Here is a 20,645-nt window from a genome sequence, read left to right as displayed (position 1 = left end):
GTATTAAAGTTAGTTTTTTGCCCTCCACTCTGACTAACCTAAAATGCCACGTTATTTCCTAAACGGTGCACGATAACTCTTTATGAAGTGCCCATTTATTTTGTTTCAACACGTCAGCACAAGAAAAAGGAGTCCAATTGTAATACGGCACTACAGTTGCGCATCATTTTCAGTACCTCTCTATGGCCAACTTAATGGTCGGGCATACCCAACCTATAATCAATGCAGTGAATTCAAGATCCTTCTTACCAAAAGACTCCCCGCTTTTTTCGTTGCTAACATGGCACGAGCTGGGGTCCTGGGCATTCCTCCCCTCTGCCTTTAGCGGTGCGGTGCAGCCTTCCTTAAATCCTAAAGCGGTCGGCAAACCATTTTTCAGGAAGCGCATTGCGCACCCTTGGCAATCTAGCTGGCACAGGCTACGCTGCTTTGCCTTGGGCGGTCGTGGTGCTTCCACTGCCGAGCAAACTCCGCGATAAGGTGCAAACATCCAAAGAGGCAAAGGCCATCATCCCCTTGCGGGGAAAGCTGTCTGTTTCTTCTTCAGAAGAAACTTAAAAAATACAAATAAACTGGATAAAGTTGTTAAATCCTTTCTTCACCGTTGATGGTAGTGGGCATTGCTGTACTCTTCAACAGAGAACACTCGTTGAATTTTATAACACTCTAGTGGAATCTCAGGTGGAGGACCCTGACAAAATTCACCGTGGCAGCATCTTTCAACTGAAGATGCGATTTTTTCCTCCGCACTCCTCTAATTCCTCTTTTTGGTTTGGCCATTGTTAAAGGAGAACCTCCACATTCAGCTGCGGTGGTGTTGAGGACTATTATGGCTTCTTCCACTTGCCTTCCTGCTACTTCGCTAACAGTGCGTAGCGGCTTCTGCAGTGAGGTTTTCGGATGTTCTATCCGCCGCACGGTCGTTTTCCAGGACGTCAAGGTTCATCTGAAGCCACACAGATTCGATGCTCGATCCTCGCTCGATGAGAAAGTCTCGAACATGAGGATAAATGGTAAGTGATGAGTTCTAGATATGTTGTTAGCGTTTGTAAGTGGGGTTTACAGGTTGTGGCGAGAATTTTTGGTTGTCATATAAATAGGGAATTTGGGAGATTTGCATGACTATGTGACTCGCCGTGAACAGTTTTTTGTTTCTAACTCTAGAACTACTGTAATGAGGTTATACGTGATTAGAATTTAAAATATCATAATTTGTAACAAAATTGAAAATCGGAACTCGAAATGGAGCCTTCCTGCATTTAAGTTTTTTTTTTGGGGGGGTCGGATCTCGGATCTAACAAGGTTTTTCTTTCCGGGAGAATTAGAGGAAGAGGAAGAAGATAACAGGCGGTTAGATCAGTATTTACTCTTCGAATGGTACCGGATTGCTCAAAAACTTTTTGCTATAAATTAAGGTCCTCTTGGTGCATAGGCAAGTGCCCAATGTGGTTGCTTTAATCTAGAGAATCTGCTAAAACCCTGTCAGTTCACTTCGAAAGCTGGAGCAAAACTACTACACGAATGGAATTCAGGTCACCTGGTGACTGAGAAATTGAATTACCACATGGTTGGGTAGGGATTTTGCTTTCTCTAGAGAAAGTTTAACTGGCATGATGTTGTAATTGACAACCTTCAGTCTTTCTAAAAGTCTGAGCGACCTCACTTTTTTCACTTTACTATTAACATCACCAAGGAATACAGATATTGTCGAAATTCCTGTTTTCTTTCTCTTGTTCATCCACTTTCTTTATGCATGAGCCCTACCTAGAGTTGTTAGTTATCAGTTGATTTCTGACATTGACACTTCTATTGTCAAAAAATAAAAGAAAAAAGCCCAGTGCTCCTCTCATGGATTTTATCAAATATTGCCATCCTTACAGCTGGTAGTTATTGGCCTGATTCATTTTCCATGACATTCTCTTATAGTATGATGTCATACTGATGCTATCAAATACTTTATTTGGCAGCTCCAAAAGGACTGTTTCCGCCAGAACCTGAGGTTTATAAAGGACCTAAGCTCAAAGTAGCTATAATTGGAGCTGGGCTTGCTGGAATGTCAACAGCAGTGGAGCTTCTTGATCAAGGACATGAGGTCCAATTCATTTGCAATCATTTTCTGTGCCTTTTTTTTTTTTTGTTGTATTGTAATGATAGTCTTGGTCATTAATCTTTGTATCCATTGATTAGAGATATATATTCTATCATAAAAAATTATATATATGTATATATTAAATATGTAGGCTTTTCTAGACCTTTCCGCATTTGTCAAAATTCATTTCTCTGCTTTCTACTTTCATTGTTCATGCTCATATAATTTATATGATTAACGCATGAAATAATCAGGCGAATTTGAGAAGGCATAAAGAAGGCATAAAGAAGGCTTTAGGGAATGGTAGCAAATGTCATTATAATCTGCTTTTAATACTCTTCAGGTTGATATCTATGAGTCAAGGTCTTTCATAGGTGGTAAAGTGGGCTCTTTTGTGGACAAGCGTGGGAACCACATTGAAATGGGATTGCATGTTTTCTTTGGTTGCTACTGCAATCTTTTCCGCCTGATGAAGAAGGTGACATCCTTGTACCCGTGAAAAAGTAAATGGTGTGGTCTTTATCATGTGGACTGAATTTCATACCCAATGTGCATGGAGTCTTGTCATAGTTTATGCTTTCTGATTTTTGTTTTTTTTACTGGATCCTGATTCAGGTTGGTGCTGATGAAAATTTACTTGTGAAGGATCACACTCACACTTTTGTAAACAAAGATGGCCAAATTGGGGGTATGTGTGGTGTTGATTTTTGATGTTGTGGATAAGTGCTTTAATGTTTTTTTTGCTTTTTTTTTCTTATCAATTTCCTACTCAAGTAACTTTCTCTTTGTTTCCAGAGCTTGACTTTCGGTTTCCCATTGGGGCACCCTTGCATGGGATAAATGCTTTTCTTTCCACCAATCAGCTCAAGGTTAGTTTTGCTTATTGTAAGGTTTCTATGTAGCGCGTGTTTAGGTTGTGGTGTTCCCTTGGCTTCTTAGTGAGAGATGTCATTCTACCATTAGAAGTTTCCCTGTTTTGACCAACCTCCCTCTGTTTTATTTGATATTCAGATGAATACTGACATTTTTATTTTTATTTTGAAAAGGAATACTGACATTGTTTTGGTGCATGGTTTTTTTCTACAGACCTATGATAAGATACGAAATGCAATGGCTCTTGCACTGAGCCCAGTTGTTAAAGCACTTATTGATCCAGATGGTGCTTTGAGGGACATTCGGGACTTGGATGGTGTATGTTTAGTTTACAAACGAAAATTTATTATATCTCACTCTCTCTTTCTCTCTCTCCTGAGAAACTTATTCAGCATAGTTGGACATCCCTAAAACTTTTCCTCTATTCCCCTTCCAGGTTAGCTTCTCTGAGTGGTTCATGTCCTTGGGAGGTACACGTGCTAGTATCGAGAGAATGTGGGATCCTGTTGCTTATGCCCTTGGATTCATCGACTGTGATAACATAAGTGCTCGTTGCATGCTCACTATATTTGCTTTATTTGCTACCAAGACCGAGGCTTCCCTCTTGCGCATGCTTAAGGGTTCTCCTGATGTCTATTTGAGTGGCCCAATCCAAAAGTATATCACAGACAGAGGTGGCAGGTATTGGAACGGATATGGATTACTAATCGGGAATACTTCTTTTTCTTTCATGTCATTGTTAAATTTGGTAAAACTTTCAGGTTTCACCTAAGATGGGGCTGCAGAGAAATTCTCTATGACAAATCTGCCACTGGAGAGACATATGTTACTGGCATTGCCATGTCCAAGGTTAAAAATCAGTCCTTTATCTCAGAATTTCCTTTTAGAATCTCCATAACGGTTCGATATGTCTTCCTTGTTTATCAAGGAATTGTGACTATGGATATTTTTAGTACTCAATAATTAATTATTTATTTATTTAATCGCTTTCACTATTATTTCATTCATAAAGAGTTTCTTTTACTGAACCAAAGAATGTTCATAAACATGATTCAGGCCACAAACAAGAAGATTGTCCAAGCTGATGTCTATGTTGCAGGTTTCTGGATGAGATTTTCTCTTTCTCTGGTGCAGTTGTGCTTTATTCATTGGTGACCTTAATATTTGACCATAAATTGGAATTTTCTTGTGGCAGCCTGTGATGTGCCTGGAATAAAAAGATTGCTTCCGCAGGAATGGAGGACAAGGGATTTTTTTGACAATATTTATAAATTGGTCGGTGTGCCTGTTGTTACTGTCCAACTTAGATACGATGGTTGGGTGACAGAACTGCAGGATCTGGAAAAATCAAGGTAACTCACATAAGATTAAAGTGCTTTATTTCTAAATGATATTCACTGATGAATAAAGAAAACCCAATTTGTTTTGACAATATTTATAAATTGGTTGGAGAACCCGTTTTTACCATCCAACTTGGGCGCATCATTTGGGTGAGAAAATTGCAGGATATGGAAAAATCAAGGTGATTCACTTAGGTTAAAGTGTTGTATTTCTAAATTATTTTTGGTGATGAATCATAAGTCCCAAAGGTGATTCACTTAGGCGCATCATTTGGGTGAGAAAATTGCAAGATATGGAAAAATCAAGGTGATTCACTTAGGTTAAAGTGTTGTATTTCTAAATTATTTTTGGTGATGAATCATAAGTCCCAAAGGGGAGCTCAGATCAGCTACGGACAGGGCCCTGTTTTCCCAGCTATGCGAACATCTGTAGGGGGCCAACACATCAACAGCCCATGTGGGGTGCATATCACCGCCCCCTTTTTTCGCTTCCTTCATGGATTTAAATGGCGAGTTTCAAGCAGTGATTAGCTCAAGTGTTGCTCGAGTCTCAAGCTTTGCTTTGAAGCAACACTAATTGCTGCTTCACTGTTAAATCTGGAGCAGTAAGAAAAAGGGGTTGTTACCTCCACATGAGATGTCAACATGTCAGCGCCCTATTGGATGTTTGGGCAGTAACAAACAGATCCTGTTCATAATAATCCAGTCTCTTCGATGCTGTCTTGAACCATTGCATCCTATAATTGTGTAATATGTTTTTAGTGACTAGATAAAGGCTGTAAGGTTCTTGATTGTGATATCCTTTTCTTATATGCTTTCTGTTTTGTGTTTCCTAGACAACTGAGGCATGCCATTGGTTTGGACAATCTTCTTTACACTCCAGATGCAGATTTTTCCTGCTTTGCTGACCTAGCACTGGCTTCTCCAGAAGATTATTACATTGAAGGGCAAGGGTCTCTTATCCAGTAAGTACTTTTATTTCAACACGTAACTTTAAGACTACATAAATTTGTAGATGCTGTTTCATTGCTTAAATGTCACAGGATGAAGGTTCAATATGTTGAATTATCCTTACGGCTTTGTACTTGAGATTGCAACTAAAGCTTTTATAGTTTACTGCCGCAAAAATTAGCATACTTTGTGGACCCATGTAAATTTACCTATTTCTGGCCCAAGCACTGAGCATGGATGTCTTTTTTTTTTTTAACCTCTGCACTTTTATGTATCTATTATTTTTGACATTTAATATTCACCATAGTGATATTGGTATGGCCAGAAGTATAAGTGCATGTAGCCACAAGACGGCTACTTGGGTTCTTATGGGTTTTTTGAATTTGATCTTCTTATTCATATACTCCAGAAGATTCTTACTTGCCAAGCCTCAGGTTGGGTGGAGAACTGTCATTTTTTTTTTAGCTTTGACAGACTTTGGGCAACACCCCACTAGACAGATTATTTTGATTATATACCACAAGACAGATTATTTTGATGCTACCCCACCTTTTATGTATCTAAACCACTTTATGCATGTTACAGGGCTGTGCTTACCCCTGGAGATCCTTACATGCCTCTGCCAAATGATGAAATCATAAACAGAGTTCAGAAGCAGGTTGATATCAGCCAAGTTTACTATCATCTCCAGTTTGGTTTTCCTTTAGTGCATATGAGCATCTTTAGGCATATACAGAAAGCATATAAGCGGAGGCATAACCTGCTACCCATAGAGGAATTGGTGCAAGAATGACCAGATTTACCTCATGGACGAATTGGTGCTACTTATCCTATCTATACTATAACTAATTCTTTGAAGTGCTTTCTTTCTGAGAGGCTGAAACTCTTTATGTAACCCTGAGAAGAGGCATCTCGTTGACTTAACACAGCCAATTTATTATTCCCAAAATCGGAGAATCGTTTCTCTAAATGCTACTTACATTGTTGCCTATGGTTGTCTTTTATCAGGTTGTGGATTTGTTCCCGTCTGCTCAAGGTCTTGAAGTGCTCTGGTCTTCTGTAGTCAAAATTGGACAATCGCTATACCGGGAGGGACCTGGGAAAGACCCCTTTCGACCGGATCAAAGGACACCTGTGAAAAATTTCTTTCTTGCAGGTTCTTATACAAAACAGGTGATTGATGTGTTTCTTCTTTTTCGTTTTTTGAATTTGATTTTTTTTTGTTTGTCTTATGTTCACTATCAACCGCCATTCAAAAGAGGGAATTTAATGTCCGGAGCTTTCTTGTATTCAGGACTACATTGATAGCATGGAAGGAGCGACTCTCTCAGGCAGGCAAGCTGCAGCCTACATCCTTGATGCAGGAAACGAGTTAGCTGCTCTCCGTAAGATGCTTGCCGAAAGAGAAGCTCAAGGTGTCACCAATGATACCAATACAGCAGATGAGTTAAGTTTTGTATGATTCATTTGGGTGCAAAATTGAGGTTTCAATCCATTAAAAGGCTCCGTCTCTGCCGTATGTAAAATGTAAATTGGCCATGCTTTTATAATCGATCCCAAAGGAAGAACTTGGTCAGTTTCATATCCTCCTAAGGTGGTTCCAAGCACGCCTCACTGGTTTGCTCCTACTGTTTTCTCGGGTAGTATACCACAAGTATTACAGAGCAATCGTGGTCGACGACAGCGACAAAATAGGTACAAGTTGAACTAGATGCAATTACAGCACTTCGGTACTTCTTTATCACAGATTGCTGCTTGTACTAACAGAACATGAGCAGCTATAAGCTCAAAAAACAGACACGACTGGGAAAGGATGACTCAAGTGGCAACACCACACTAAACCCAAACCCTATACCACAACTCATCCAAACTATTTGAACAACCAAGCAGTGGAGTAAGAAAATAGACCAAAAGCATGTCGTGAACCACTCTGCTCATATCTCTTTCTCAATTGCAGCCTTAGCACCTTCTAAATCCTCGTCCAGGAAAATGTCCCAGTGCCCATCCCATCTTATAAAGAACTCCGTGTCCTCAAAGTACTTCACACGGTGCACATCGCCCGCCGGCGTGAAAAGAAAATCCCCCTCCGTCAAATCGTAGCTGTCCTTCTTGGTCAAATTCCAAACCTTTTTCTTCCCCTTCAAGACGATCAAGTCGTGCCCGAAGGTGTGGTGGTGAGCTGGCTCGACACTCCCCGCTTTAAACTTGACAATCGCCGACGTCGGGCTCTCTCTGACGATCTTCATGGATCCACCGGGCATGATCTCCACCGGCGTAAACTCCCTATTCTTGCTCAGGCAGCAGATGGCGCAGGTGCCGAACTGCGTTTTGTTAGGGATTTGGGCCATCTCTTGGAGGGATTTGTCAAAGAACTCGGAGAGGTCGGCCGGCCATGGGGCTCCTTCGGAGGCAGGGCAAGGGGCTTTGAATGAGGTGTCGAGCCAGGTATTAAGGATCTCGATGCCAGTCTCGCGTGGCGTCTTCATACCACCGACGGCGAGAACATTGCAGTTGTTGATGGAGCGGGTGTTGGCGGCCTCCTCGATGGACTCGCAGGTGGAGGCATACACGCCGGGGAATTTGTTGGCGAAGATGGAAACGCCGACGCCGGTACCGCAGGCTAGTAGACCGCGAACCTCCGGGCCCTCGGTCTGAGAGGCAGCGAGGGAGACGCGGCGGCCGATCTCTTCACCGACTGAGTAGTACTTGTCGGTGCCGATGTCTTCGACGTCGATCGAGAGGGAGCGGAGATGGTCGATGAGCGCATCTTTCAGTGCACAGCCGAAGGAGTCTGCTCCGGCGATGATTTTGAGGGGGCGGGTGTTGTTCTCGGCCATAGCTTCGAGTTGCAGAGGAGTGTCTTTGCTGATTGCTGCTATTGAGGGCAAACGATGCAGAGATTGCTGACATGTTGATACGAGATATTAAATGCTGCGGCCAGCAAGCTGCTGCCGCGATTCGAGTCTTCTAGACAACACAGTCCTGGTGGTTTGCGAGGCCTGGACCCATCGACTAAGACTGGGACATTGATTTCTCCTCCAGTTAAAAATGTAGTATTCGAAGGAATCGTGTCCTAGGGTTGCGCACAAGAAGCCACCGAAGCAATTTTCCTAGTCCCTTTTTGGTTAAATAGCAATCAATTAAAGAACCCAATAAAGAAATATATACAATTGGATATTCTTAAAAGGTGGTTTATTAATTTTAATTTAAGGAAAATTAATAAATGTTATTAAGAAGTCTCATAAATGATTAAGATAGAGAATTATTTTTCAAATATTTATTTTAAAAAAAGAATTATAAAATATAAAAAAAAGGGTTCACTTCCCTCCTCTCATGTGGGAAACTTTTAAAAAGAAGGAAAGATATTATTCCTTCCTATCCGGCGGCTGAATAATGAATGGGAGGGCCAAACCCTTTACTAGGAGATTAGGAGGACACTTTCTACCATTTTCAAAAAGTTAGGGTTTACAAGTGGGTTTTTTATATTTATAAAATTTTAAGATTTAAAATTTACTTTTAAAACTTTAGTAATTATTTAAAAATAATATTCTGAAAATATTTACTCCCAAATTTTATGGGGTTTTGTATTATACTATTAATATTTTGTTAGTTGTAAAAATAAATAAAAAAATACTTTTTCTCTAGTAAATAGGTATATGACTGGAAAAATAATAGATAATTAAAATAATAAAAAACTTATCCTATTTCATCTGTTTAACATTTATGCCATTGACTTGGCCAAATAAAGGAATAGTTGAAATACATAATTTACTTCGGTCTTTGATATGGGAGGGGCATTAAGACTGGAGGGTCTGTCTACTCAATAAACATAGGGAAGCTATGAATTATAAGTTCAGACCTTGAAAGACAGGGATAATTGATATTGGGTGTTTCATGATTCATTTATTTAACTGTCTACTTGTGAATGGGCAATAATTAATTTGGTATATCAAATTCTTCCCATTTTTCTCGAATCGCAGAGTCAGCAGAAATCCGTCTTGCTTTCCCTCGTGAATATACGTGTTCGTCGCAACCATCAATTTATTTGCCCTGGAATTGTTTTCACTTTTCCCCATCGCACTGAATCTCGAGAAACCGTTTTGGCTACTGCTCATCCTTTCATGTCATCCATGAGTGACAAGTTTATACTACTTCCCATTAGAGTTTATTCACTTCGCGATGAACCCTCAGTTAGTGGAATTTGGCGATGTTATATGGATTCTCAAGTCAGACTATCATCGCTCCTATTTTGTTACAGGTACTGTTAAAGTTCATCTTTAATCTTTTTGCCTCACCAATTGAAGAATGCCACCAATTTGAGACCAATTCTGACAACTAATCTCACCTAAAATGAAAAGTACCATTTGCCTCTCTGTTGTCTCGCTCTATTTCCTAGTTTTATGCTTAGGACATTATTGGAGTCACTGCAATGATCCATAAAGAAATTTTTTTAAGTTGTTTTTTTTTATGGTTGTTAAAGGTGGATGATATGTTCAAGAGATATGTTAATGCTGGGAAATTTATTTCAGGTATTTGTGCGGATAATTGCCTCTTTGAAGATCTAAAAATTAAGTTGACTAACAGTACAGTATGAGAGAGACCTTCAAACTAAATGGTAATTCCTGGGGAAAGGAAATCCCGTTTACAAGAAATGGGCGAGGCTCACCCTTCTTAGCCAGAGCATCAGGAATATTATTTGCTTCTGTTAAGGTGTCCTGCCATGAAACTATTGAAATTCTACAAATATCTTTGATCTCCTTGTAGATGTATCTGCAGCATCATGTTGGAGCTTCCTTTCCCCCCAGTGATGATAATAGATGACTCAACTGCAACTATTATTGTGGCTGAGAATTGCTGAGATTAATAAAGTTTAATGTTGGGTCATCCAAGCTATTGAATCAGTGGCATGTAGTTTAATATATGACACTTTCACAACCACAATTCTATTATTCGATTGTTTCAACTATTGAACTGGTCTCATTATGGTTTAAAATGAGAATATTAGACTTCCAATTCAAGACCTAGAAATTAGACTAATTGTGTTATTAGCCAGCAGTATCTCTGATTGTTGACCTGTCCATACACGAATTCAGTTGTAAGTGGAATAGAAGTCCTGCATAACCAATTATTCCATCTGTGGGCCACCTGACTTCTGTTTCACTTGAGAATTTTTTTTGTACTCCATTCATTTAAACTTTCTCAACGGAAAATTTGCTTGGTAGCTCTTAACATCAACATGCAAGAAGACTCATGTTTATATGTGAAGTTTTTGCTATATTCATACCTTTTGAGATGCCTGATGGATCTCAAATTCTATTTGTCACGAGTTCTTTATGTTGAAGAGCCTAAATCTATGGTTGTTGGGCAGCCCAGGTAAAGAAATGTACTTGTGCAACTTGGAATTGCTTGTGCCTTTCTTCTACTGTCTTTCTCTTCAGTTACAAAAGATTGAGAATGTACTAACGTTAAAACTCTTGATGAAATGCTTTTCAGAGTCGAGCATGTACGCCTGTTAATTCAGTATCTTTTTTCTTTGTGTGGAAATTTTATCCTCCTTCACTTTTTGGTTGGTAGAACTAGTGGGGGTTCTTCTAACCATTTGAGACTGTTCAAAATGATCTTCTCATCAGTTCTTATGAAATTGATTCTCTTCTTTACGTTAAGATTGCAAAGCAGTTGTCTGAGGTTGCAAAAATAGGCTTGCGGTAAAAAATACGAACTCCTTGAAAGTATTCTGTGAAGTTAGAGGATTTAGAGTTTGAGAGAGAGAGAGAGAGAGTCAAGAGAAGAAATTATGAGAGAGATAGAGTTGAGGCAGGAAAGAGGGGGCAGCAAAACTATGGTCGAGTTCAACCCTTACCACCCTATTTATATTCACTTAAGTCAACATGAGATAAAAAGACAGAAGTTCTTCTCTCTTCTAACTTTTTCCCTTTGTATCTTTATCTGTTTTATCCCCTCGTAGATTCATTCTATTACCTTTGAAAGGGAAAAATCATTCATAGTGCTTTGATGTGTCAAAATTGGTGGCTCTCACATGGCATATACAGTGCTGCTAGTATCTAATCGATAATATTTCAATCATTGTCATGGAATATATTTCTATGACTGTCCAGTGTCCGTCAATTGACATGGGAAACTTCTGTTAATGACCCTTTGTATGGTTTCAGGGTCTTGGGGATGTCAATCAGTGGATGGGTAAGAAATGGATGAAACTGAAAACAAAATGGACTGTGATGGTAAGAAATATTTGAAGAAGATGATTTAACTGTGGAGTTGTCTATCGGTGAACAGTGAACTGGTAAGAATGAAGGAAGACTGAACATTAAATGGTTGGAAGTGGTTCAAAAGACCCGAATAAGGGTAATTTGACTGTAGTGAGTGGTAGAGCTGAATGGAGGATGGATCAAGTTGCTGACACAACATAGTTAGTGTGGGGTTGTGATAGCGATGATTATTATAAATTTCAGTCAGGGAAAAAGGTTATTATCAAAGTTGGGTCTAGGTCTATCCTAAAAGGGCTTGCTGTAGTATGGAGGCATTTTTTTCCCAGCTAATAACAGTAGCATTTTCCAGTAACACTCTCATCACATGTTGCCCTGAACAATTAGTTTGTGGGTCTGAAACATGGACTACATAAATGTGAAAACAAAATAAGGGCATAAATTAGGCCTAGTGGAATAGAAGCCCTGACTTTGATACTGTATTAAAGTTGGGTCCAAGTCCATCCTACAATCGTTAGCCAGAGTTAGGTGTTATTCCCAACTAATAATTGTAGAATTTGTTCAGACTTTAAACTTTTGCAGGATTATTCCTACTAACAGTTATGAAGGCCCTGTGCAAGTTAATGGGGGAACTACTGTTACTTCTTTTCTCACAAGGATATTCCACATGTTGTATGTACATTGCATTTAATTTTGAAGCTATAGAGTTCTTGATTGCAGCTCAATTAAGTCATTCTTCCACACATTTTAATAGTAATAAAAAATTATTGAATTTCTAGAAAAGAGAAAAACTTCATTGATTTGTTGTGATCTAAGTACATGAGCCCCTATTATAATAGAGGAAAGTAATAGAGTCCAATTAAAATTAAAGTACCCTTGCCCCAATTATACCCAAACTCTAACACTAAAAGATAAGTCTTAATATAATTAAACAACTCAACATAAATAGAAGACTAACTGAGACTTTTGTAAGACTCCACCATATTAATTATAGATATGAGACTTCTTACTGTGAGAGTCATGTAAGAGTCTTTCATATTTTCTCTTCAACAAAAATAAAAGTCACCCTTCCAAAAATTGATAATTTTTTGTTTTAAATTTTTGAAATTACTTGTGTCATCCGGATGATATTTTTTCTTGACATTGAGTTAAAATCTGTGAAAGCAGCTGTCTTGTACCATTCTTAGGGGGGAAACATTTATCTGAGCTGACGTCTTTGAGATCTAATGTTGCATATAGCAACATTGAGGCAGCTGCAGATAATGGCAATTTGTCTATCATTCGCAATTTGATATAGAATATCAGCCAATCCTTTTGGTTTAAACAAAATACTGAAGCTTTTCGGGGAATTTTTTAATTAAAGATGCATGTATTTATGTGATTTAAGCATGGAAAAGAACTAAATACCTTCAAATTTTCATTTAAAAAACCGTAGGTCTGAATAGAAACTAAGCAAGTTCACACTTTGACTGGTCTTTGACTTCAAAAGGACTGGAATATGTCTAAACAGAGATTTGTAAAATCTAAACATTATCCAGTGGGATTAGGTTTGGAGTGATAAAATGAGGATTTCACCTTTTTTTTTTTTTTGAAATGCTAAATGAATTTTTATTGCTAATATATCATGCAATCACAATGAGTGGGCATAGCCCCAGAGTTAAACGAAAAGAACTCCCAACAAGTGGAAATTGGCAGGAGACACTCTGCTTAGCAAGCTGGTTGGCTAAGGAATTACCTGCTTGGCTGGTGTGCTGCCATGTTTAATTCCTATGGGGATCTTTTTCTTTAAAAACCAAGAGAATATGACTGTTGAATCTCTTTCAGGTGTGCATCTGCTCAAAGATCTGACAGGTAACAAATTCGAACTTCTTTTTTCCTCTTTTTTATCTTTTTTGAGCTTCTTTTTTGTTTTGTTTATCCTTTTGAGGAGAGGTACCGGATTGGAGTGGGAGGTTGTGCACTTCAGAAGGCATTACCAAAATAAACAAAAATTATGGAGTTGTCTGTTTTTATCAGTGAGCCCGACTTTACTGCTTCAGCACTACCATCTTGCTTCTTACAAAAGCCTTCCTCAAATTATATTCAAGGCGTCAGATACACACACACATGCATGTATGAGTCTGTGATTGTGTATAATAGCTATTTGATGTTACTTACAAAAATGAAATACAGGAAAATAGCAGGTAGAACAGATAAGCAAGGGAGAAACGGCCGATGGAGGGGAAGAAGGAGCTTGGCAGCGATCACCTCCCTATGTTAGGGAGTAATAGCGAGTAGATACCCATTATAGAGTTGCCATAACTTGAATATTTGTTTCTCTTTCAAGTGACAGATTTATCAGGGAGCTTAAAGAAAGTGCATGGATTTTAGATTGCCAGGCTTGCTTGTTCCTTTGGAGTCATGAAATAAACCGGGGAAATTCTGGCAGGACTAATAAATATTCGAGTACAGTTGGAAGTGAAGGGAAATATATTACTTTTGGGTCGAGGATGAACACACGAGTAATCCTGGCATGAACATTGTGATCAGAGTGATCACATATCTCCTTAACTAAATCTCTCAACTAACGAGAAGTTGATCTTGAGGGCAGAATGGCGGTTGGCGAAGACTAAACAGCAGAGCTCACCGCTATGACACATTCAAAAGATTCTCTAGAAGAACATACCCGTGTTCTTTTTTCAATTTTGGAGAACCATTCTCGTGGCGTTGCGCATAGTTTTGATGAGAAGTAATTTTTAATTAATTAATGGTCTGAATCACGCGCCCACGAGCAAGGACCGGACTTTCTAGTCTATATGTGTCTATCAACCTACAAAGGCAGCTGGTGTACGCGTCTGAAGCGCAAGAAGAAAAAAAAAAAAACAAGAAAGAAACGTAGTTTGTGACTGATACTCATCCCTGGTTCTCAGATAGCTGAAACGGAAAAGAATAATAATGGCGAATCCCAGGTTGTCTTACTTAGCATATTTCCTCAAGGAAGTGGAGGAATAACGGGTGACATAAATTAGCCTTGTTCGCCTAGAGGGCTTCTTTCAATTTTGTCATGGTCTGAATCAAATCCTTCAAGCAGGTGGTGGCTGTGTCAGCCGGATTGGAATCCAACGTCTTGGGCATTAGCTGCTCAGCGATGTCGGCCGGGGATATTTTTACCTCTTCCAGCAATCTTTCCACCGTGCCAAACAGTGGATGATGATCGATGTCTAGATAATTGTTGGCCAGAATCTTAAACCCTCCGAAGGTGCAGTAGGACATCTCGATGTGTACGTCCATTCGTCCTTTTCTTATCAAGGCCGGGTCCAGCTTCTCCAAGTGATTGGTAGTGAAGACAATCAAACGCTCACCGCCGCAGACTGACCATAGCCCATCAATGATGTTCAGAAGCCCCGACAGTGTCACCGCACTTGTTTTATTTTTCCTCTCGTGGCTCTCGTTGCCGCTGTCGCTGAAATGGTGATTCATGCCGTTGATCGGTTTTGAAGGCGCAGTTTTGTACCTCTTCCTGTTACGGGCAATGCTGGGAGTGTTTCTGGCAGCAGTCACCTCCAGGGAGCAGTCGATGTCTTCGACGACAACAATGGCCTTGCTTGTCGTGGAAACCAACAGATCGCGGAGTTCCGTGTTGCTTCCGACTGCCGTCAGTTCCAGATCGTACACGTCGTAGCCTAAGAAATTGGCGATGGCCGCTATCATGGTAGATTTTCCGGTACCTGGAGGGCCATGGAGGAGGTACCCTCGCTTCCATGCCCTCCCGATCTTGGCGTAGTAGTCCTTGCTTTTGCTGAACTTCAGCAGATCGTCCATGATCCTCTTCTTCTTCGGGGGTTCCATGGCTAGTGTCTCGAAAGAGGCGGGATGGTCGAAAAAGACGCTGCTCCACCCAGCGCCGCTGTAGGGCCGGTTCGTGTAGAGCTTCCGCTTCCGTGACCTGGCTTGGACGTCCCGGGCTCGCTCCAGCACGTGCGACAGGTAGCGACCCACCACCAGGGGACGATCTCGGCGGAGGCAAGTGAGGACGTAGCGCTTCTCCCCTCTACCACCGCCGCCGCTACCACGGCCGCCACCAGCACCGCCACCGCCTCCGCCGACGAAGAAGTGGCCGCATTCAGACGAGCCCCCGCCTCCGTTTGAATTAGCGTTCTCGCAGTGGTGAATCCACCGAAGCTCGACGCCGTCGAAGATGTCGACCATTTTCTCGCGGCTGTCAAGGGTGACGGTGATGCAGCGGCCGTTGTTGGAGATCCCAGCCTTGAGGTTGTTGGCCTTGCCAGAGGCGATTTCGGAGAGGTAAGCCTCGACGGCGTAGTAGAGCTCGTTGCGAGAAAAAGACTTATCGCCGTTTTGCTCGTGGACTGTAATGTGTACTTCCGGGTAAAGACTGGATTTGAGGCGACGGATGAAGCTCTTGATGGGGATCATGGAAGTAAGTTGGGAGAGAGAGCCCCACCAGAACAAGTAGCCAGCAAGAGTAGAACCCATGATTCCCATCTCGCTCAAGGACATGGAGTTCATCATTTGACGACCACCCATCATCGTCGATGTTGGCTTCATCTTATCACCAGTAAGCCTTCTTCCTGGAGGCTGTTTAGAGAGAGGGAGCGCGGTTTTTCTATGCTTAAAACAGAAACAAAGACGGAAGAGGCTGAACCGAGGAGTGAAGTGAAGAAAGAAATTTCACAACCGTCCAATTGGTTTTGGTAGTGATCGGTGACGAGACCGGAGGACAAAAGAATAAGAAGATGGAAGGGAATCGAAAGAAAGCTCCAGGAAAGGAAGTAAAAGGAGCCAAAAAAGCACGAAGCCGAAAGGCATTTCCAGGGGAAAGGCCGAAAAGGTTGAGTAGGACGAAAGCGACGTACAATTACGAACTACGAAGATGAATGAAGAAGATATCTTGTTCAGTGCAACTTACACAGAAAAGACGGACGAGAGGCGTGACCAAGTGGTGCACAGGGCTGCCTGCCTTTTTGGAGCCACGGTACGAGCTACCGGGTCCCAGACTTGGAGAGTAACAGTAGCCATGTTCGTTCGGAAGCCTGAGCCACTTATGCTCGATGGGATATGGATCAGGGGGGGGGGGGTGTCCTTCATGTATCTATCTATCTATCTTGCTTCATCCTTTTGACCTTATTACCTTACACTTAAACAGATTCTATTCGTTCATTTAAAAATATGGCATCTAGAAGCTCTTAATGTGAATTATTACTCTTTTTAATTTCCCGGGTTTGTACTTTGGAAAATAAAAATGTAATTTTTTATTGAAAATTAACTCCATTACAAAATGATTGAGAAAAAAAAAAAAAAAAATATATATATATATATATATATATATATATATAAAAGTTGGAATGTCACTCTTTCACACTAAATTCTTGATGTCGTGATTAGTCTCTTTTCTTTTCTATAACCTTTCCCATTTTTATTTTTATCCGCTCTCCGAAAGGTACCACCAATAATAATTGAAGAAAGCTACAAGACAGTATGACGTATGAAGAGACTTGTCGTTGTCATGCCCAAATTCTAATTCATAGAACATACGACCTCACGCTAGTATTTTGTTTTTTCTTCTTCTTCTACATACATCATTTTAGCATTATGAAACTCGCCATATTATCATACTCTACTCCTGTGTTCACAAAAATATACATACTTTGAAGAGTTTCCTGTCAAACTCCTTATTTTACATCACATACTTGTATTATATTTAGGGGTGGCATAGAGCCGAGCCCAGCTTCGAACCTGTCTATGTTTGAACCAAACTTGATTTAAATATTTTGAAGTCGAGCTCGAACCGAGCCCAGCCTCGAGCCTAAAATTGTTACCGAACTCGAGTCCAATAATTTTAATCGAGTTCAAGCTGAGCTCGAGTTTCAACATACATTTAAAACTTTTTAAAAAATACATATCAAATAAATATTATATAAAATTATTATACATTTTACATAAAATTGAGCATGACCTCTACATAAAATTGGGCATAACCTATGTATATAATACTTGTATAAAATTGGGCATAACCTCTACTTAAAATTAGGCATAATCTATGTATATAATACCTGTATAAAATTGGGTTTAATCTATATACATAATACCTATATAAAATTGTCTATACACTCCATAAATACTCCGTGAAATTATCTATACACTCTATAAACACTCCGTGAAATTGTCTATACACTCCATATACTCCACAAAATAGTGTAAACACTCCAAACACTGCATAATATTATGAGTAAACTCCATACAATAATCAAACATAACAAAATTAAATGAAATATCAACATCAATTTACAATCACCCAAATAAAAACTATAAATCCATTATAAATTTATAAACTATAGTTGTTTCTCTTCATGCTAGAAAATAATATACATCCCTACATGAGCAAAATCTCCACTTACGACAAAAAAAACAAAAAAAAAATTATTGTCATATAAAAAAATACTCTTCCACTACTAGTTACTTAATGTAGTTAAAAATATTAAAATTACCATGATGATAAAAACATGAAAAATCATGTAACTGATAGCATTATCTCTACACTTTTCTTCTCAGGCTGTAATCATAAAACAAAATTTTAATAAATAAAACTAAAAATATACTCAAAAATATCATAATAAATAATTAATAAAAAAAATCACCTTTTTATTTTTCTTGACACCGTGAAGAGCCCAAACCTAATTACTACCACAAATCAAAGCTTGAACTGTATTTGGTGCCAAGGAAGAACGATATGAGTCTATTACTCTACCACCAACACTAAATTTAGACTCTAAAACTACTGTGGATATGTGAATTATAAGGATGTATGCTGCTATCTTAGATAATACCCGAAATTTTCTACGATTCACTTTCCACCATTTTAAAACATCAAAATCATATTGTGAAGTTTCTTCGCAAATATACACACGTTCTTCAAGATAATTTTCCAATTCTGACCTTGGTGAATTAACTACTTCCACTTGTTTCATATAATTCATTAACTTTGACCAACCTGAACTTGATGAAGAATATGACCTATAGCTTGTGGAAACACCCATAGAGCTAGTACTTGAAGCAATATCTTCATTTCTAATATCCACATTGTATAAGGATATATATTCATCGTAGATCTCATATAAGGTGCGTTGAACTAAGTTTATATTCATCGTAGCTTCCTCCTCAGAATATATCTCTGGAAAACACATTTCGATCAACCTTAATTTGACCATTGGATCCAAAACTGAAGCAACAACCATCAATAAATTGCATTCACCCCAGTACTTCTCAAAATTTTCTTTTATTCTACTAAACATTGTCCTAATGAAAACATTTGCATTTGTAGAATAAAATTCATAACTTCTATTACCCTATATACCTCACTAAGGTACAAATTTGAAATCGGGTAGTCACTCCCAGAAATTATATTAGTAACTATATTAAAAACGTCTAGAATCTCACACACCATTTTAACCTTTTCCTATTCATCAAGACTTGGCAAACAATCATAAGTTGGTTATCTAACTTTAAATCTAGAGAATGTATCTTTGAATTTTAATGCAGAAGACAACATATCATAAGTGGAGTTCCAACGAGTTGGACAATCAATAACCGACCTCTTTTCACCCAATTCTAGTTGTTGTACAATTTCAGAATTTATGAATTTGACACTCTCACGCACATTCTCAATGATATCCTTAATCTGAAAAAGACTTTCTTGGACTAATAAGTTCATAATATGAGCACAACAACGCACATGAAAAAACTTCCCACCACAAACCAAATTTTTTTCTTGAAAAACCTTCTTTCAAAACTCTCATACAAACATCATTATATGCAACATTATCAACTGAGATACTAAATACTTTATTTTCGATTTCCCAATCTTTCAAACACTTGTAAATAACATCTGTTATATCAACGCCACGAGGAGGAGGAACATGCACAAAACTCAAAACTCGTTTTTGTAGCTTCCAATTACTATCAATAAAATGTCCAGTAATATCCATGTATTCAATCTTTTGATTTGGGACTACCAAAGATCTGTGGTAAGACTAATCTTATTAATCTCTTTTAATAAAATTTTCAATTTCTTTTTCTCTGCCTCGTACACCTCCATACACTCCTTAATGGTCTTAGGGGATATTTTCTCATAATTCACATTTGTCATCTTCATTACAAGGTTAAATACCTCCTCTTCTACTATCATGAATGGATGTTCATGCATAAGAATCCAATGAGCAATGAGTGCTCTTATTTTAGCTTGATCATATTTGCCTCCAAAATCCATAAAAGGAAATCCATATGGACTCTGATCAACATTAGACCCCACTCCCACTGGTTGAAAGTTTATGGTTTTTTGTTTTTTCATTGCCACTTTTCTACTAGGACAACGTTTCAAATGTCAAATCATATGTGTGGTCACTCCACTACTAATAACACTCAAATTGATTTTACAATGAACACATTGAGCCTTTTTTGTACCATTAAGTGATACTTCTTTGAATTCTAACCACACATGAGTCATTTTTTGTCTTTTTGAAGTATGGGTAGAGTCACCTTCATCCTCATTTAGGGTACTTTCATCTGGACCCACTTCTATTACATTAATAGTTCTAGAAGGTAGTGAGTCTGGTAGAGTTGAGTCACTATTTATGGCTACACTAGAACTAGTATTAATTATTGATGTGAATTGAAGAGAAGGTGTTGATATTCTTACTTCTACAAAAAATAAAATTAAAAATTAAAACCATAAAGAAAAGAAAATAATCAAAACAACAAATATCCTACACATAATATAAGATACTTATCAACAATAAGAAGAACAATGCCTACGAAGATTAACAATTCTAGGGGGAACACTTTAATGACATTGATAGGAAAAGACAAAGCAAGATTATCAAAAGATTCAAAAGTGTTGAAGTAGGAACTTGTATGCACCTCCTTAGAGAGGTTTCAACATTAACTATAACTTCCTAACACAATATCCTAAAATAAAATTACCCAAATACCCCTTACCTTTAACATTCTTATAAATTACCCAAACACTCCTGACCTTTAACATTCTTATATCTTTAAGAAAATCATATGAGGTAGTCCTTATTCTTTATTTCTAGATGATTTATTTTTCAATGACTCTCTCTCTCTCTCTCTCTCTCTCTTTCACACGCACACACTTCTCCTTTCCCTCTT

At 38.8% G+C, this 20,645-nt stretch overlaps 3 protein-coding genes and 1 long non-coding RNA gene across 4 annotated transcripts; 2 read left to right on the top strand and 2 right to left on the bottom strand.

Annotated features, from left to right (window-relative positions):
- Positions 1–512: 512 nt before the first annotated feature.
- Positions 513–6,864, top strand: LOC137945227 (zeta-carotene desaturase, chloroplastic/chromoplastic). Its single transcript, XM_068791004.1, has 14 exons — positions 513–1,013; positions 1,968–2,092; positions 2,433–2,567; positions 2,705–2,777; positions 2,885–2,958; positions 3,176–3,280; positions 3,399–3,643; positions 3,724–3,811; positions 4,019–4,061; positions 4,158–4,314; positions 5,139–5,267; positions 5,839–5,911; positions 6,262–6,426; positions 6,548–6,864. Exons 1-14 carry the CDS (start codon positions 830–832, stop codon positions 6,713–6,715), a joined length of 1,764 nt encoding a protein of 587 aa, XP_068647105.1. The 5' UTR covers positions 513–829; the 3' UTR covers positions 6,716–6,864.
- A 97-nt stretch (positions 6,865–6,961) lies between these two features.
- LOC137945230 (DNA damage-repair/toleration protein DRT102) lies at positions 6,962–8,353 on the bottom strand. Its single transcript, XM_068791006.1, has one exon. The coding sequence runs from the start codon at positions 8,088–8,090 to the stop codon at positions 7,188–7,190; it is 903 nt and encodes a 300-aa protein (XP_068647107.1). The 5' UTR covers positions 8,091–8,353; the 3' UTR covers positions 6,962–7,187.
- An 874-nt stretch (positions 8,354–9,227) lies between these two features.
- LOC137945231 (uncharacterized) lies at positions 9,228–13,885 on the top strand. Its single transcript, XR_011110971.1, has 3 exons — positions 9,228–9,511; positions 13,302–13,328; positions 13,650–13,885. It is a non-coding gene; the product is annotated as an uncharacterized lncRNA (long non-coding RNA).
- A 347-nt stretch (positions 13,886–14,232) lies between these two features.
- LOC137945229 (AAA-ATPase At3g28580-like) lies at positions 14,233–16,305 on the bottom strand. Its single transcript, XM_068791005.1, has one exon. It carries the CDS (start codon positions 16,023–16,025, stop codon positions 14,496–14,498), a length of 1,530 nt encoding a protein of 509 aa, XP_068647106.1. The 5' UTR covers positions 16,026–16,305; the 3' UTR covers positions 14,233–14,495.
- Between the last annotated feature and the right edge of the window lie 4,340 nt (positions 16,306–20,645).

The sequence above is a fragment of the Aristolochia californica genome, unplaced genomic scaffold (genome assembly GCF_029961685.1).
Source record: "Aristolochia californica isolate CCGP_79_NKW_82.1479 unplaced genomic scaffold, dmAriCali1.0.hap1 SCAF_12, whole genome shotgun sequence".
Classification (NCBI taxonomy): domain Eukaryota; kingdom Viridiplantae; phylum Streptophyta; class Magnoliopsida; order Piperales; family Aristolochiaceae; genus Aristolochia; species Aristolochia californica.
Note: the sequence above shows the minus strand (reverse complement) of the source record. Positions and strands in the feature narration are given on the sequence as shown.